We start from the raw sequence: 16,212 nt of genomic DNA on the forward strand, positions 1-16,212 counted from the left end.
AACGATGACACACGGAAACTCATTGAAATGTGGTCGGATAAATTCATACTCAATAAAACAACTTTTAATGTGACCCACATTGATTCTACCGACGTGTTTTTAGCATGCGTACATGTAGCCATAGCGTCTCCAGTAACCTTCATGCAGGATTCCTCCTCGGTATTAAAGCTGCAGTGAAAAGTGTTGCTCAAAATCCATCAGCTCGGGGAGGCAGGATCATGGATGGCGTCGTGAAATGGGCGAGAAGGAGAGAAAGGCGGAGCCTCAGAGATCGAGTCGTTTTACCTCAGTGTATTAAAACGGTCCACAAAAATGACTCATATTTCATAAATAATTTGTTTTTTAGTGTTCAGAAGGTAATATATGATCATATATGGATATATTTTACTCTGAAAGGCTGAAGAAAATCATGGTATGGCCCCTTTAAAGAACCTCAAACTTAAAAGGACAAACTACAACATTTAAACAATTGTAAACCATATTATACATGTCAGTCTTCATACATATTGTACACCACTGTGAAGAAATTGTTTAAAATAAGGCTGAATATATATATATATATATATATATATATATATATATATATATATATATATATAAGATATTAGGAGGAATCAGTCAAAATGTGACAGGTGGGATTGGGTTAATGGGATAAATTAAATATGACACCATTTATAGAAAAAAATACATTATCCAAAAACACTGAATTAAAAATGAAAGGGTTTGTGATCCTAGATCATTTAGTTTCGCCAATGCTTAAAAACACCTCACACAGACATGAAATTCAAATAACTGAGAATTTGTTTGCATATATAATTTGTGTACTGGAATAAGTGGTCATAAAAGTGCAAATTTGTTCATGATCCTGAAAGACTTTTTTTTAGCTCTTGCTGTGAAGATCACTGCGCCTTTTACGTTCCAAAACATTGAGGTCATTTTTATAGTTTAACCTTTGGATGTTTTTATTACACAAGCATATGTGCTTGTATTGGCGAAGGGTTCGTGCTGTCTGATTTTTATATAAAAGAACAGCCCACACTCAACAACAAGACTCCAAGGTTTTGTCAGGACAAGAAGTGTGTTAAAGCTCCAACCACCCAATAAATCATGACAAAATTCACTGACGTGAGCTTCACTTGCCAGATGGATAACTTGTGAATCCAGCCTGATGTTACAAATGCTCGAAAAATGCTTTAACTAGTTTTAATTAGATGCAGACTCACAAGCACTGAGCTGTAAGCTCATAAACAGGAAGTAGACTTTATAACTCGACAGGTTCTATGGAGCTGACCTATAATACAGTTCATAGATTCCAGTACAAATTTGCAGGATTTTTAAATATGTAAATCTTTGCCTGCGTTGGCTGCCTTATGTCTCATGCAGCCCTGCAGCAGCAGCTGTTGGGACAGTGTGTTCAAACTCCTGTGAGCGTTCAGCACCCTCCACAGGCTGGTGCGCTGATTGGCTGAGCCCTGACTGTGATGTCATCATTGCATGCTATAAGGGCTCTGAGACACATCGGAGGAAACACTGCTCAACTGAACGACTTAGTAGAGAGACATGGAGCTCAACGCGAACAGAAAGTAGAGTGGGCATGTGAACCTTGCCAGTCTTACAGGAAGTTATTTCAACACTGACAATTTTGACATTTTTATGGGAGGCTGGGAGCAAAACAACGACCTGTCGAGGTTGGTATTCTTGCTTTTTCTTGACTCAACTTGTTTTTAAAGCATGGAGCCAAAAAGGTCATTATGGCTTCTGCTGTCTTTTTTTTTCTTTTCTTGCTTGTTTTTTTTTTTGTTTTAGATGCAGATATTAATGCTTTTACTCGTTAATTGTTGCTGCTTTTATTTAATTCCTACTATTTAAATACATATTCACTTCCTCTCTTTTTGTGTGTTTCTGATTGGTTTCTGCATGTGATCTCTTCAGATGGGAAGTACCGTCACTCCATTTCCCCAGAATACGACCACTTCGTTCAACAAGACCCAAGACAAGAGTCTTAGTGAGACGGCTATGATCGTGATGGGCATCTGGAGTTCTTTCCTGGTGATGGTCATCGTCTTCGGCAACATCCTGGTTATAACATCAATTGCTCGCTTTCAGCGTCTCCAAACGGTCACCAACTGCTTCATCACATCCCTGGCGAGTGCAGACCTGGTCATGGGTCTCATGGTGATTCCCTTCGGTGCTATGAACATCATCTTTGAGAAATGGCACTTTGGTGGATTCTGGTGCGACTTCTGGACTGCCACCGATGTCCTCTGTGTGACTGCAAGCATCGAGACCCTTTGCGTCATCGCTATTGACCGCTACTTGGCCATCACGTCACCATTCCGCTACCAGTCACTACTGACGAAGAGCAGAGCTCGAATGGTGGTCGTCTTGATATGGGTGATTGCTGCTTTGATTTCCTACCTGCCCATTCATATGCAGTGGTGGAAATCCAGAAAAAAAAGCGCAGAAGTTTGTTTAAATAATCCGGAGTGCTGCGAGTTTTATACAAACCCGGAATATAGCGTCACCTCCTCTATCGTCTCTTTCTACATCCCTCTAATCATCATGATTTTTGTCTACAGCCGTGTTTTCCAGGCAGCCAAACAGCAGCTAAAAAAGATTAACCAAAGTGTTGGGCGCTTTCAAGTTGACAATAATGATTCTTCGGAGGACAAGAATGGACGTCGACAAAAGAAGGCAAAGTTTTACTTGCGTGAACACAAAGCCCTGAAAACTCTGGGCATCATAATGGGGACCTTCACTCTTTGCTGGCTGCCATTCTTCATCCTCAATATAATCGATTCCATATCGGCCGTGAACGTTGCCGCATTTAAGATTCTGAACTGGATAGGCTATTCCAACTCTGCCTTCAACCCTGTCATTTACTGCCGGAGTCCTGAATTCAGGCACGCTTTTAAGAAACTCCTTTGCTTCAGGGGGAACCACCAGGGCGACCCAGGACCAACGAATGGATACATCAACAGCAGGAACAGCTGGCAGAGTGACCAGCAAGGGAGGAGCAAGGGCAATTCAGAGGACAGTGATCCCAACGAGACGTGTCTGCTAAAAACCATAGGGGACCCCAATGGAAACTGCAACGAAGGTTTAGCAGCTGTCACAACTCCGTTTTAAGCATGGAGCACTGACCCTTCAGTGAACAGAGAAAGCTAAAGACTGTACGCTTATAAACATTTAGGCTTTTCTCCTGGTGGCTGATTAAGGTAAGGCCAGGCAAAGTGGCTGGCAGTGTTTCAAAAGTGTTTCTGAGAAACTGCTACAATCACTTCAAGCTGAGGAACATTTTTTTTAAGTTAAAGATAGAGACTATATACTTTAGGTAGATTTTTTAAAAGTATTTGTTTGATTATATGATGACTACATCTACCTCCTCACAGCTTTACAGTGTTATTTTCTTTACTGGCTTATATTCTTACCTTTGGAGTTAAACGAGAGCTGCGTTAAGCCTAATGGCATGTGAATGGTACATTTGCAGATTATAAGGTTTCAACCAAAACTTCTGGGCATGCTTTATTTATTTATTTTTTGTTCTTTCTTCAGCATTAAAATGTTATTGGAGATTTTAGTACGATTTACTAAACCAAAGAATGCATTCGCATGCGGGAATTTTAAACCAGTCTTGTTCTTTGCATCTGAAATTACATTCCGAGGAATCCATGAATCTGTATTGGCTACACGTGAGGCAAAACACGTCTAAATCCTGCTCTGAAGTGCAGGCCGTTTTTAAAGGAGTTTATGTTGTCAGCAGAAAGCACATAAGATACGGCTGGCTAATCTAGATCTTAGGAACGCCTGTAGCTGTTCGACTAATGCCATCATAAACATCAAAGCTTGTTTTATCAGACAAATAACTGTAAAAATACCTATAATTTTTGGGTAGATAGCTACCTTCAATAGAGTTAATGTAAAAACTTGGCTTGAAACGTTTTCATAAAGTCTAACATGTTTTCCACTAGATTGGTTGCAAATTTAAAACCACTTTTTTTTGGTCACAAAGCAAATTATTTTTCCCCTGTGCAACAGCAGCAGTTGACCCTTGGCTGCACGAGCCTTGTTTGTTTATCAGATTTTGCAGTTGCCGTGTTTCAGTATGTGCACAGTTTACCGCAACCAGAGAAGCCGTTTCCTCATAGTGCAAGGGTACAGACGACGCATAATCATAAACAGGGTGTGAATGCAGCCGAGTGACGAAGTTCCAGGGCGAGACGCGACAGTGGAGCCAGCAACCAGACAGAAAAAAAACGTCCAAAGCTCGCGTATAGTACACTCCTTGTTTATTTTCTTACTATCTCTTTGTGTGTGTGTGTGTAATCATTGTGCCATTTGGACAAGGCACTCGGGAGTCTGCAGAAACGTGCCTCGGCTTCAGTTGTTTCAGTCAGTTTTGGTCAGTCTTATTTAAATGCCCCTTAATGTGCAGCCTCTAGATGAGGCTTCAGTCCAGCTGAGGCCAATTCTAACAAACATGTTTAGCTAGAGAATCATCACCTCCTAAAAAAACAAAAGAGGGATCCAATATTTTTTTTCTTTTTTTTTTTACCGTCATCCACCTTAAAATTGCATATATTTTCGAGGAAAGCTACCATGGACAATGAGCACTTATAGAAAACAGGGAAAAATGTCAAGGTGTTGATGTAGCTGCAGCACCTTTCCTTGGCAGAAGTATGATCTGGTCAAAGAGACAGCACACTAAATGTAGCTTCTAAGACAGGAGGGGGGGGACCAGGGACTCTGCCAGGCTAAATCTGTGTTAGTGACCTGTATTTTAGTGCATGTAGCATCGCCTCCGACCGGGCTTAGATTTGCTGACACATCCAAAACTGTGAACTTTGTTCCTCCAGAGGGAAACTCTTATGTACTGTATCGCAGGGTTTGGTGAGTGCTGTTATCACAGACCTTAGGAGTCGACGTAAACACGGTGTCATCATACGTCAATGTTTGCCATGTGAAAAACAAGCTTTCCAGTGTGCTGATCTTTCTCTGTTTTCCTTTTTTGTGGATTTACAGCAAAGTAAATGTACGAGGTTGAATGTCATAGGAAATGTTTCTTTTGGACTGTTCTTTTTACATTTCCACTGTACAGCATGCCAAAAGCACAAATCTGATATTAGACCAAGTTTGTACATATCCACTTAAAAAAAGGCACTAATTTACCAACATCCCAGTCTTTTTGTTTGAAATCCAAAAAAAAAGAAATGTAATTCTTGGAAGCACTCTACAAGTGTTTGCACGTCTGTTTAATGGTGTTGTGTTTGTGGACCTGCGTGCTCCTCTCTTTCAAAGTGGTCTGGCTGTGAACTGCACATCCACACTGCTCCCTCCTGGCAGTGGACTCTCTTTGCACCTCAGGCGTATAAAAAAAAAAAAGGTTTCATCAAAAGCCCTGTACATTGCAGAATTCAAGCCTTCACATTCTCGTAGAAAACCTACGTGCAATGAGCCTTGAACGACGAGCTGACGCCATTCCAAGCACAGCTGATGTTTTATGTCAGTGCACATTCAGTTCTCCCTCCAATGTCTTGTTCCAGAGCACATACTGCTCTGTGCACTCTGAAACAATAGGTACTCTCCAAGGAGGATTATAGGTCACAGTAAAAGCGAGTCTTAGGGGTTATTTTACAGTTTTGTGTCTGTATCATATTGGGTGCCGTATGCTATGTTAATATGACAATTGAACCTAAACTGGCACTGTATAGCACTTTCAGGAGATTTAGAAAATCTGAACAAAATATTTTACAAACTTAAAAAAGTAAAAGGTTTGTGTTTATTGTGTTTTTTGTCAAAGAAAAAAATAGACTTGCTGCATTTCGGGGCAGGTGTTGCTCAAAGCTTCAATATATATATTTTTTTCTATAAAGTTCAAGATTTCTTCATTAGAAGAGCAAACTTGTCACCTTTTCATTTTGAGTGGAACACTCGCCTGAATGTTTACTAAGTGTTTGCAAGCTATTTTCGCACAAGTTCCTGTCACTGTTAAAGTCTTGAAGCCTGTTGTGAAAAGTGGTTCCCTGTGGTATTTATTATTAAAACAAGCGTGTGTGATATGTTACATTTTTATTGAAATAAATGATGTACATGTTCTGTGTAATGGTTCCTTTGATGTGTCTTTTATAACTGCCCTTACAGCGTGTGGTACAGTACAGTCGTCTCCCCAGAGCGCTCTTCTTAAAAGGAAGACGGAGAGAAGTCCAAATCCTTTCAATAAGAGAAAACCATCTGTATGTGATCTAAATGATACAAGGGGACGATAAAACTACCACAAATATGTTTCCATTCCACTCTTTTTTTTCTTTTTTTAGCTACACATCTGTACTTATCAATAGAGCAGAAACTTGACCTGTGTCAGATAGTTCTCTATTTCTGCCAAAAAGAGAACTTTGACTGATTAACAAAAAATCAAATACAATAAGGACAAAAGTTCACCTTTACTCTGCTGTGGAATACAATAGAACAGAAAAAAAGTAAAAAATGTTTACTCCGTGGGAAGATTTTCTTTTAAATATGTAAAATATTTTGAAAACGAGGTGAGAAAAAATGTCTTACCAAGAATTTATATTTTAAGAAAAACGTTCAAATCTTCTCTAAGACATGTTTTTTAACATTAAGATCTTTTTGCGGTTGAAAAAAAATATTTTTTGCAAGACAGTTTTTCTCAAAGCAAAGATTTTTGTACTTTAAGATTCGTTTTTTGTAACTCTGATTCACCTGAAAGAACAAAAACTTACAAATAGCTTCCAAATTACTTAATACAGTCAACTAAAAATTAACATCTTTTATTTTTCCACTCCTTGAGTCTTCTTATGTTTGGCACACAATCTTATATATATATATTATTTTTTTTAAAGGAATATTTTCTTCTCAAATTCTCAATTTTTAATTCAATTTCAAGCCTTTTTTTGGATCTTCCTATAGTTTTTTTTTCTATTTTGTTACATAAACCACAGTTGAAAACAATAAATAACTACTCTAATTTATCTTTTCATATTTTGATCTATTATTTCATGAGAAAATACTTCTTTATTGAGTATATTATATCAGGTTAAACTTACAAAAGTGTAGTGAAAGTGTTCTAGGGTTAAAGCTGTGTGCATCTGTGTTGTTAACTGAATTCAGGTCAAAGTGTTGTCCTAAAAGTGCAGAATGAATCCAAGAAAAGTGAGGCAAGTGCTTTTCTGGAAAACACCCCAAAAAGTCTTGAGACTAGAATATTTCAGGTGGTTCAGTTTGACAGACTGAGTCTAGGTGCGAATGTGTCCAAAGGTTTATCTACTACGTCAAAGCACAAGGCCAAATCAAACTTTGAGGTTAAATTTAGAGACTCCGCTGACATCGGAAAATCATATTTCAGCTAGCGTTCTTTTGAGTGGAGAAAAAGAACTAAGAAAACATTTGAGAGATTTCTCCTGTAAAAATGATTCCAACATGACCATCATCGCATAAACAATATAAGCCACGAGAGTCATTCACTTTCCAGATGTAATTAATCTTTTCCTCTGTGGAAGAAAAAATCAGATTAAATTCGTAAAAATCTTTTTTTTTAAGTATTTTGTCAAACTCAACATCTTAATATGTTAGAATCATCATTAAATTGAACATCAGTCAGCATAAGTGTAGTAACTGTAACATGGAACACCCACGTCTCTAATTCAAGCATATTTTTAAGGTTTTAAGAAAGGAGTAATCAGAAATATCTCATCTCTTCAGAATCAAATATAAATTAATGTCTTCTTTTTTACTCTCAATTGTTTTTATTGATATCAATTCTAACCCACTCATGCAGGAAACAGATGATTTGCGTCGATACGTTCAATCTTCAGTACAAATAAGTGTTTGTGAAATGACTGTGAAATAATCTTAAGATCAGTGAAGTCTCAGGAAATGATTTGAAAGCCCAACTTGCTTCACCAAATAGGTGTAAAATTGGTGTCGTGGTAACAGTGAACATGTTTTCAGAGCTCAACAGTGCACCCTCAGTCTTTGGGTGCGATGTGAACGGTGGTTCATTTAAGGCTCTGACGATGCGCGTTTAGATTTGAAACTTTGAAAGATGAATGGTGCCGGGAGGCAAGCTTAGAGGTCACGAGTTTGTGACTTTGCCGTGTTAGTAATAAGCTTAGCTGCGTGCATTTTGACCTCAGATGTTTGGCGGCTGTTGGTGGAAGATAAGGTTCTTTACTGGTTTAATACAACCATTTATTCTGCAGTGTTTTCCTTTCCTCCATAATATCCCAGAGTTGCTTTAGCAAAAAATAGAAAATCAGATACAGATGCCTCGTAACTATCTGCATATGATTTTTCACTATTTTGACATGTAATTGGCGAGAAAAATATACTTTTTCTGTTTGTTTTTGTCTTTCCAAGCTGGGACTGTAGTATAGGATAAAAAAAATGTTAAAAACAAAACCTACGTTGTGCATGTAAGGTTCTGGCATGGCTCTTTTTATCCCTCTCAATGGTCATATATGACCTTTTTACTTCAAAAACATTTATATCTATTATTTCAATTTAAATTATTTTCTTCTGTTTTTACACAAATGTTTATTTTCTTGTTTTTTATTTCCTAGTTGTAAACTAGAAAAATTTCCATTATCTGGACTAACTGATGCAACATCAGTTGGCAGGTTTTAAGACATTTTTAAAGCCAAAATGAAAATAATCAAAATATTTGACATTTCAACAGATCTGCCATTGTTTCACAGCAAAGAATGTTCCATTTTCTGAAAAAAACAAAATGGACAAATATTTGTACAAAAAACAAACCATAGAGATTTGTTGACGAAAGTCGGATCCAACAGATTAAATATGTACCAACTGTCCATAATCAGTTTTTTACGGCATTATTAAGTCTCCCCGCTGCTTTTCATGGATGCTTTACTGTAAAAACCTTTTGTTTGCTATTTTAATCTCAGAAATCTCAGTCCGTCCTCGCGGGGGTGACATATCAATTATGGTTTTGCATTTAATGTTCCATGTCTTGGAGGGACAAGACATCCAAAGAGGCTAATCCAATGATGTGCGTGAATGTAGGAATGTAAGATCAGGCATTGGTTTTTCTTTTTCTTTTTTTTTTTGAAGCTCCACAAAAAGCTTATTTTGACCTAATTTGCCCTCTGAAAAAAGTCTTTGGGATAACATTTATGAGATTTCAAACCATAAGTGTGATTCCTTGTTTGGTGGAAATCCTTTTTGGCCAATTTTGAGGCGGATCGAAAGCTTTAAAAGACCTTTTAATGATCAGTAACGAGAACATAACAGAAAAATGCTAAGAACTTTATGTATCAAACACATCTGTGTGAGGAAAACACAGTTTGCAACAACTCTTTGTTGGCATGGATTATGGGAAATCTGTCAAGTGGTTACACAGCCAAGCCTTCTGAAGAGTTTTGGGTACCAATTTTCTCCTGACTGCCCAAGCCTCGCTTCCTTTGTTGCATTTGTGTCCTGCAAAGCAAAAGGTTGTTACCTCTTTTTAACTTTTGTGCCACAGATTTAGATCATCTTTTGATTGGTTTGTTTGTTCCTTCTCTCAGATTCCTTCATTTTCATAGATCACTAGTTTATTGTGCCTATTTTAATCAGCCTTCAAAGTGTCACTCCGATCATCTTTTGATCGATTGTAAAAAGATTCTTTTAGATATGATCGTCTTTTTTAGGACAATCCAAAAAAAAAAAAACGGTTTCCTTTTTTAGGGACATATTTTCTGCAGAGCGGCACACTTCAGCAGAAACTTGCCTCTGAGTTTGGGCAGGTTTATTGACGGGGAGTGTACGCCTGCACTCATTTCCCATCATCTCTTTGTTCACTATCTCAATATTGGGGCTATTCTTTCGTACAGTCTTGAGCCAGGTGCCAGCTCAGACGAGGAAAACAAAGACGTACATGAATCTATTTGTCTATGGATGCATCAGAATGGTAAAGACGACTTTTTTTAAACTGCATTTTTTCATCTGCTCTTGATTCACAATGATTAAAAAAAGAAATACTCAGAAATCCAATTTTAATCTTAATTTTTTTCTTACATAAATCCTCCCTGGTAAGCAAAATGCTGCAATAACATGCTAAAAACGTTTAATTGGAGTGGATCCTTAATAGATATTTTATCCAAATATGACTACTAGTGTAAAATCCCTAATCAATCTTTAGTTAATATTATAGCAGAGGGGTCGCTCGGCTGCCCAGTGTGATTCCTGTGTTCCATACAAACAGGCCCACAGAACAGACTGAACACATTAGTTGGTAGTTTAAAAGAAAAACGCCTCTTTGCTGCTGTTAACAAAGGTCAAGGAAGTGTTTTTTAAACCCTTGTAGGAGGTCAAACAGAATGAGTTAACTGCCTGCGGTCAGCAGTGAGTGTTCTTGCAGTTTACTTCAATTGTCAGCCTTTTATTTCAACTTCTTTCACTTCTGCTAATGGCTGGCCTATTGACACAGGCCGGAGGGGATGGAGCGTAATGATACATCTTAAACTGAACCGACGATCTGCCTTTTCATTCTCTGTTTAATAGCTCAGTTTTCAGAACCATAAGCACCATAATTTGCCTCTGAGGAGTCAATGGGACTCTCAGCCAGCTCCTGTGTATTGTATTCTTAATGGTTAACAATTATATTTATTGATGGCCCTCTTGTGGTCGCTTTCATTGGCTTCGGGAGCTCAAGACGGAGTATTCTTCAAGGTTCAGGAAGTTCTGGAGAAACGGAGCGTCGCAGTGCTGAGGTCCAAACAGCTGGAATCGACTAAAGAATTCATCCGTCATCGAACAGCCTCGCTGTTGTGTCGGATAGGTCTCTGCAGAAGTGGTAAAATGGAAACCTCACATTAAGGGGCCATGTTTTTGTTATTGCTTCAGAAAAAAAAAAAAAAAAAATGACATTCAGTAGAGATTTGTGGTCTGTCAGAAGCCCCTTCTCCCCTTAAATTGTGTGTAAACAAGGGGGTTCCAGTAGAAAGTGTTTATGTTTTTAAATAAATGGAAATCTCACAGCTTTTAAATCAAGAAAATGTTACACAAACACGAGCTGGGTTTTTGCTCGGTCCTAACAAGAGTGGAATGTATCAGTCTTGTGGCTTCACAGCCAGACTCACGCAGGCGTCGTCAGCCCCGGCCTCTGTGTGATTGCTCCTAATCCTTGTGACACCACAGTTGTCTCCCACAAGAATTCCCTGACACATGGAACAAAGATGTTTGTCAGATGGATGCCTAATACAATGCAGACTGAAGAAGGGCCTGATGAGTGCAACTAAATGAGTGCGTGTGGTCTGAAGTTTTCAGCAAAAAAAGCCAAGATTTGATCAAATATGTGCATAGATATATCTCTGAAGACCTCTCAGGTCAGCAGTGAAGACTTGCTTCAGCGTGGGCATTCCATCAGACTCATGTCAGCAGCTGTAAAAGGGAGAAGGAGCTTATTACTTCATCTAAATTCTCACTTGCTTCTCGACTTTCCCGTGGCGAGCCGAGGCATGATGGTAAAACGACTCATTTACAATCTATTTTGTGGAATGTGTTCGGGGTGAAATGTAAATCACAACAGGAGCTTTGATTTCCATTGTTGTTGCACAGTATTGGTTTCAAGTCTTCTGTCCTTTGCGAACATGTTCTCCAGTATCATGGAGTTTGATATATTTTTACCCTGATGAGTAATTTGCAAGAATAAATACCTTGCACGAATCGTAATCCCCTTTTATGTCTGCTTGTAAAACACTAAAGGTGCTTGTTTGGTCCAAGTCGGAGTTTGTTTCTTTGAACCTTTTCCAAAATGCAAATTTAAAGAGGCATGATTCAAACAATTAAAAGTGTCTCGAAGACAGACGGAGCTGTGAGGAGGTGCAGAGATTTTAATGCTAATCAAACCACTGCTGCCATAAAGGAAAAAGACTTTCTTGTTTGTCTGTAAAGACTCTTGAACATCCAGGTCATGTTACAAGAGGATTCTGTTCCTCGTGGCAACTGCACACTAAAGATGTCAGGACAACATTTGCTGCACATCATGATGGGAAATGGGACATGTGTCAAGCTACAGACACACCGCACATTTGACGCATCTTCTTAAATTAAGTCCATGGTGCTCACACTGAACAAGCAGGGAAGGGCTTCTGCTTCTTCTTTTTCTATTGTTAACTATAGGGGTGTAATAAAATATACATACTTATATAAATACTTTATTTAGTGATAATTAAAATATTGCCAAGGCAATATTTGATTAATTAGTTATAAACACGCATGTAGTTCAGTCTTAATTTTGTTTTTCACTTACATATTTGCTAAATTACCAAAAGAAAAGCACCATGAATTTTCTTAGGTAAAAGTAACTTGTTTATGAGTTGCAATGCTTAATTTTCTGATCATTAATGTATTTTACAACTTTACTTATGTGAAAAATGTATTAATATTCAGATCATTCTTAAGGTATCATTTAAAAAACAGTGAAATATTGTCTGGTACTGTCGTAGTATATATTGCAATACATATCGTATTGGCTAATACACAGCCCTGTTAACTAGTGCATGTGAAAGTGAATTCTCTGTTTCCTCCCAGCTGTTTTGTCTTTGTGTTGGACCATTTTCTTTTTAGTGTACTGCTGAGTTAGAAATTGAAAAGGGGGATTTTCTGTGTGTTCTGAGTCCAAAACTTTCAAAGTTCTGTTGCCCCTAAGAACAGATTGTCACTCTCCTGATCTGACATCGTGTCTGTCACATTTCATCTTTGAATTACGTTCTCTCTTTGTACTTTGACATTAAAAGAACCCTCAAAGCATGCTTTTTTGATGTCCTTATTTTTTTTTTCATAATCAGAGTTCAGACGAGTTGTTAAACCTGACTGTACCAGGCAGATGATACAATAAACGCTGGTGGGACCAATCAGCTCTGGTGTGAATGTAAGTTTACCTTTCATTCTGTAACCATTTGTGAGAATTTCTAATTTGGGGGTCATTTTTCCCTTATTGCTAAATATTATTAAGTCACATCTCTAATCTTTGTTAGCAGATTTATTAACATTACACCAGAGGTGAACCGAATGGTTGAATCCATCCATTTTCCAAACAAGCTTAATCCCTTCCAGGGTCACGGGATAGCTGGAGCAGTACATGACTCAGTCACAGTCGTGTCATTTGAACTTTTTTTTTGACTCTTTAGTAACCCCACCACAGAAAAATAAAAACCAACAAACCTTTTTTTTGTTTGTTTTTTTTCTTCTTTTCCTCTGAGTAAAAAATGCACCATCAATGTTTGAAAAAAAATATGCTTATAGTGTTTAAACATATTTTAAGCAAACAGGAACCAGATAAGATTGGAAGTGGGTTAAGAAGCTGAGTTTTGATGCTGCACTTGAAGTTCCAGGAAAACCACAGCCCCAGTTTGAAACGGCAAACCCTGCTCTGATAAATGAGACGTTCAGAGGCTCGAACACGTTGCGTTTAGACGTCTGCAGAGAAAGGACAGTTCCTGTCATCGGGAACCCTTTCTAATAAAAATCTCCATACGCAAGAAGTGAAAGCAGAGCTGATCCGGCTGGCCAAGCTTTCATCACATACTTCTACAGTTATTCACCTAAAGCTTATTAAGTTTAAACAAAGTGCTGATGGCTCTGAGAATTCATGCAGCAATGGGATCCTCAGTCAGCCTTGGAGAGTAACTTCCAGTATTATCTCAACAGGCACACACTGTGTATGTCGACTTGAGTGTTCTGGGAGGAGAAGATGAACCTATTCATCTGTTACAAGGAGAAGTAAGCCGGGATGAGTGTTATTATTCTAAAGGAGAGGTGAAAGAGGTGTTGGAGGGACAGGGAGGGATAGAAAAATGTTGATAACAATGTTTGTGTGCATGAAATACACATCTGTGCAGAGAAAAGCACAATCCTGAAGCTAGTCTCGCATATGAAAACCTAGTCTGCAAGAGAAAAACACAAACATTTTGCTGAAATTCATCATTATAACATTGAGTTTTTTCATTTTTAGAAACCAAAGATTTGAGTATTTTTTACTTTTTAACCTAAAAATGTAAGCTTTTATTTTGTAATTTGTGAAATATGTGGTTCCACTCCACTTTAGGGATTAAAAAATAGGATTGTAGGTTTAATATACTTTTGAAACCTTAAATACATTAATGTTCACCTTGTTCGGCCCTACCTCGCACGTGTAAAAAGCTCATCTCATCGGTCAAACTTGTGAATCCAGAATTCCTTTTTCCTTCCGTCACTGACCTGGCAAACAAGCTCACGAATGCAAATATTTTGAAAAGAGTTTCAGTTTCTATCATAAACCTGCAAGGCAGAGAAGAGAGAGACAAAGTATTCAGAAGAGTTTCAAACAGACACATTTTCTCTAAAAAACTTGTCTTGAAAGGTGAGTTTTCAGTTAAGCACCGTGGGGGTGCTGCAGGTTTTCGGGTTGTCCCAGTCCAAGCAGGGTTGGAGACTAGATTGGATGGATCATCCGTGTGGTAAGTGTTTCATGAAGTGACCTATGACATAAGAAAAAAAGGAAAAATCCGTGTGACACGCCTGCATCTCACGTATTTCACCCTCACCCTAATGCCTGGTTCACACCGGATACGGACGTGTTGCGAAGCAGTTCAGATTCTCAGAACTATTGCAAACTGTAAGGGAGTTTTATTGAATATTTATATAAGTTTCCCCCTTACAAATGCAGAAATTATGTCCAATCATTTTGTACCACATGTGTACTGTTCCCAACATAAAAATCCTAGAAATAAGTGTTATTTTTATAAACATTTTTTTTTTATTCCATTCCAAAAAATACAGAAATAGGAGGAAAAACACGTGAGTCAACATCATGTAGTACCCAGATGTGGCGGCAGTGAACATCCATCCATCATCTTTACATAAAAAGGGGAGATGTGTAAAAACTCACACTCTAATCTGTTTTTTTTGCTCTGAACTCAGCTGTAATCTCCACCACGGCAACACGGCTCACATTCTGACTCTTCGGCGTTGCCTTCAACACGTATGCTGGACTCCGGATCGATCTCAGGCTGAGTGGAAGCCAAAATTATCTCTGAGTTCAAAGTTTAAAAGTCAACTGCTGCTGTGAAAGGTGCGTGTTTCTAAAATCAGACGGAGATTCCACAACTTTGACCTCCAGAGGAGGAGGAATGAGTTAAACTTAGAAAACTTGTTTTAAAATATCCATACATAAAAGACAAACATACAAGGAAGTGGAAATATTTGTCCTTTTCTTACTAGGAAAGTTTTATTTATGGACAGATGCTTTTTATTTTTATTTTCATAAGTGTAGAATATAGAGCTAATAATGTAATCTATTGTAGTAATGTGGGTTTAACATTTGAATTTTTAAAAGGAAGAATGTGATCATTCTAGGAACTAAACCTGATGGCAAAAATACATTTTAACCCAACCTGAATGTCTAAAGCAGATATTTCAAATAATTTTTGTTCTGTAAATTAAAAAAATTAATATAAAAATAGGAACCATGTATTTTTTTTTGTTTTTACTTTTGCTTTTGTTTTCCATAGAAAAATCTCGTATTGAAATATCTGTGTTCTTTTTGAACATCTGGTTTTCTAAAAAGAAGATGCAAAATTTGTGTAGTACCCTCAAAAATTTAGTGAAAAATCCTCTCATGATAAATATTTCATCAGAAGATGGGAAACTTGATGTTGTTTTGATGATAAATGATCATTTACGATGAAAAAAAAATCTAAATATGAGTTGGCTCAGTAGAGACTTGTAGTAACCTTGTTTTTTTAGCTGTTCTATTAGCTTGAAGGACATTATATTTTTTTTATTTTGCTAAAATATATATTTAAAATGCCCTGTCTTAAAAACAAAGAAGACTCCCCGCTCTGCCCTTGGATGTCAGTGGCTGTTTATTGTTGTAGCTTTAAGGTTCCATGAGATTAAAGGTCCATTAATGCTTCAGCTCTTGACGCTAACGAGTTTCTATTCTTCCTAATAGTATTGGATGGACCGTGAAGCGTAAACTTGCTCACTTTGAGTCTCAAAAGATCGCTTTTAAAGTAATCCTGGGAATATGCTATTAGCAAGAACAATTCTGTGTTTGTTTTGGTTCACTTGGACTTATGTTGAACTCCTGCCTGCTGGGAAAATAAGGAAGTGTTGCAGCATCCTTCTGAAAACAGATTATCCATGAAAACTTTAAATTTCTTGAACTTAAGGAGCTTCATCTTGAGGTAACCTCTTTTTTAAAAATCT

The 16,212-nt window shown here is 37.7% G+C and overlaps 1 protein-coding gene across 1 annotated transcript; it reads left to right on the top strand.

Annotated features, from left to right (window-relative positions):
• The first annotated feature begins 1,254 nt into the window (after positions 1–1,254).
• On the top strand, positions 1,255–6,103 carry adrb2a (adrenoceptor beta 2, surface a). The gene is made up of 2 exons (XM_024284093.2): positions 1,255–1,688; positions 1,933–6,103. Exon 2 carries the CDS (start codon positions 1,933–1,935, stop codon positions 3,127–3,129), a length of 1,197 nt encoding a protein of 398 aa, XP_024139861.1. The 5' UTR covers positions 1,255–1,688; the 3' UTR covers positions 3,130–6,103.
• The last annotated feature ends 10,109 nt before the right edge of the window (positions 6,104–16,212 follow it).

The sequence above is a fragment of the Oryzias melastigma genome, linkage group LG10 (assembly GCF_002922805.2).
Source record: "Oryzias melastigma strain HK-1 linkage group LG10, ASM292280v2, whole genome shotgun sequence".
Classification (NCBI taxonomy): domain Eukaryota; kingdom Metazoa; phylum Chordata; class Actinopteri; order Beloniformes; family Adrianichthyidae; genus Oryzias; species Oryzias melastigma.

Coding starts and splice junctions, on each gene's coding strand:
- adrb2a (XM_024284093.2), top strand. CDS start 1,933: ATGGGAAGTACCGTCACTCCATTTCCCCAGAATACGACCACTTCGTTC.